Below are 1,386 nucleotides of genomic sequence, written 5' to 3'. Positions count from 1 at the left end.
TTCAATTCTACACCGAAAACTCTTAATTCTCCTTCTACCCCCCTAAAAAAACACACACCCCCTCACGAAAAACTGTGTGAGAAAAAATGATCCAGCCTCTCTACGCTCTGGTGTTCGGAGAAGTGGCGGTGATTCTGGTCCTACTTTTCCGGACGCCGCTGAGGAAGCCGCTGCTGATGCTGCTCGACCGCCTCAAGCAGGGCCGCGGCCCCGTCGTCGCCTCCACCGCCGGCGGCACTCTCTTCGTCATCATGATGTCGCTCATCTACAACATCACCACCATCCAGACCCGCACCGTTGAAGGCGGCGGCGCGGTCAATCCGACCGATCAGGTTCTCCTGGCCAATCAGCTCCTCGAAGCATCGCTTTTAGGTTAATTAATCTCCCTCTCTCTCTTTAAACCCTTGCTCAATGAGGTTTCCCCCTTTTGGTGTGAAAATTATGATTGTGATTGCGATTTTGATTAATTAACCTAGAGATACAATGATTGAACAGTTATTATTTGGGGAAATTAAAATTGGCGTTTTGCGTTGGGGTTTATCTGTTTATGTGATTGTTCGAATCATCCGGTTATCGAGTTGTTGAGTGATTAATTGATTGTATCAGTATATTCATTTGCAAGAGGTTGTGTTGTTGATTGACTTCTAAAATGCAAAATGTGAGCTAATGCAATGATGTGTAGTAGAAATTTGTGACTGTTTGGAATTGAAATTCGGAGGAAAATGGAGTTGATTGTATCAAATTATATCATAACATTCATCTGAAAGAGGTTGCATTGGTTGAAGGTTCTAATTCTAAAAAGCAAAATGTGAGCTGGTGTAATGATGTCTAGTAGAAATTTGTCACTGTTAGGAACCTATAGGCTGCAAGAGTGAAATTAAGAGGAGAATGCTGTTGATTATACAGTAACAAATTTTATCATTGCATTCATTTGCAAGAGGTTGCACTGAATGAAGGTTATAATCCAAAAAAGCAAAATGTGAGCTGATGTAATGATGTCTGGTATAATTTGTGATTTTTTGGAAGCTGTAAGAGTGAAATTGAGAGGAAAACTCGATCGATTTTGCAGGATTTGCTCTATTCCTGGCGTTGATGATCGATAGAATCCATTACTACATTAAAGAGGTTCGCATGTTGAGGAAGCACATGGAAGCCATTAAGAGGTCCGAGCACAAGTCGGAGGAAGCAAAGACGAAGGGCAAGGCTAAAGCTGAGGATGATGACGATTCAAGTTAATGAAAACAGGATGCTAACAGCTTTGTGGAGGTTAATAACCCTGCATTTATCATTCTGGTTTGCTATGTTTTTCTAGGTAGACTGTAATGCAGTGGATTCTGATGAATGATTTGGTACCCTTGAAATTTGTTATCAATGAGGATTTACTGA

The 1,386-nt window shown here is 41.5% G+C and overlaps 1 protein-coding gene across 1 annotated transcript; it reads left to right on the top strand.

Annotated features, from left to right (window-relative positions):
* On the top strand, nucleotides 1-1,386 carry LOC125204140. The gene is made up of 2 exons (XM_048102706.1): nucleotides 1-372; nucleotides 1,070-1,386. The coding sequence occupies exons 1-2, from the start codon at nucleotides 87-89 to the stop codon at nucleotides 1,234-1,236; spliced, it is 453 nt and encodes a 150-aa protein (XP_047958663.1). The 5' UTR covers nucleotides 1-86; the 3' UTR covers nucleotides 1,237-1,386.

Source organism: Salvia hispanica, chromosome 1, assembly GCF_023119035.1.
Source record: "Salvia hispanica cultivar TCC Black 2014 chromosome 1, UniMelb_Shisp_WGS_1.0, whole genome shotgun sequence".
In the NCBI taxonomy this organism is placed as follows: Eukaryota; Viridiplantae; Streptophyta; class Magnoliopsida; order Lamiales; family Lamiaceae; genus Salvia; species Salvia hispanica.
This window is presented reverse-complemented; position numbering and strand designations above follow the sequence as displayed.

Excerpts from the sequence above, each read along its gene's own strand:
- LOC125204140 (XM_048102706.1), top strand. The coding sequence starts at position 87 with ATGATCCAGCCTCTCTACGCTCTGGTGTTCGGAGAAGTGGCGGTGATT. Across the intron at positions 373-1,069 it reads CCTCGAAGCATCGCTTTTAG|GATTTGCTCTATTCCTGGCG; the intron begins GTTAATTAATCT and ends TCGATTTTGCAG.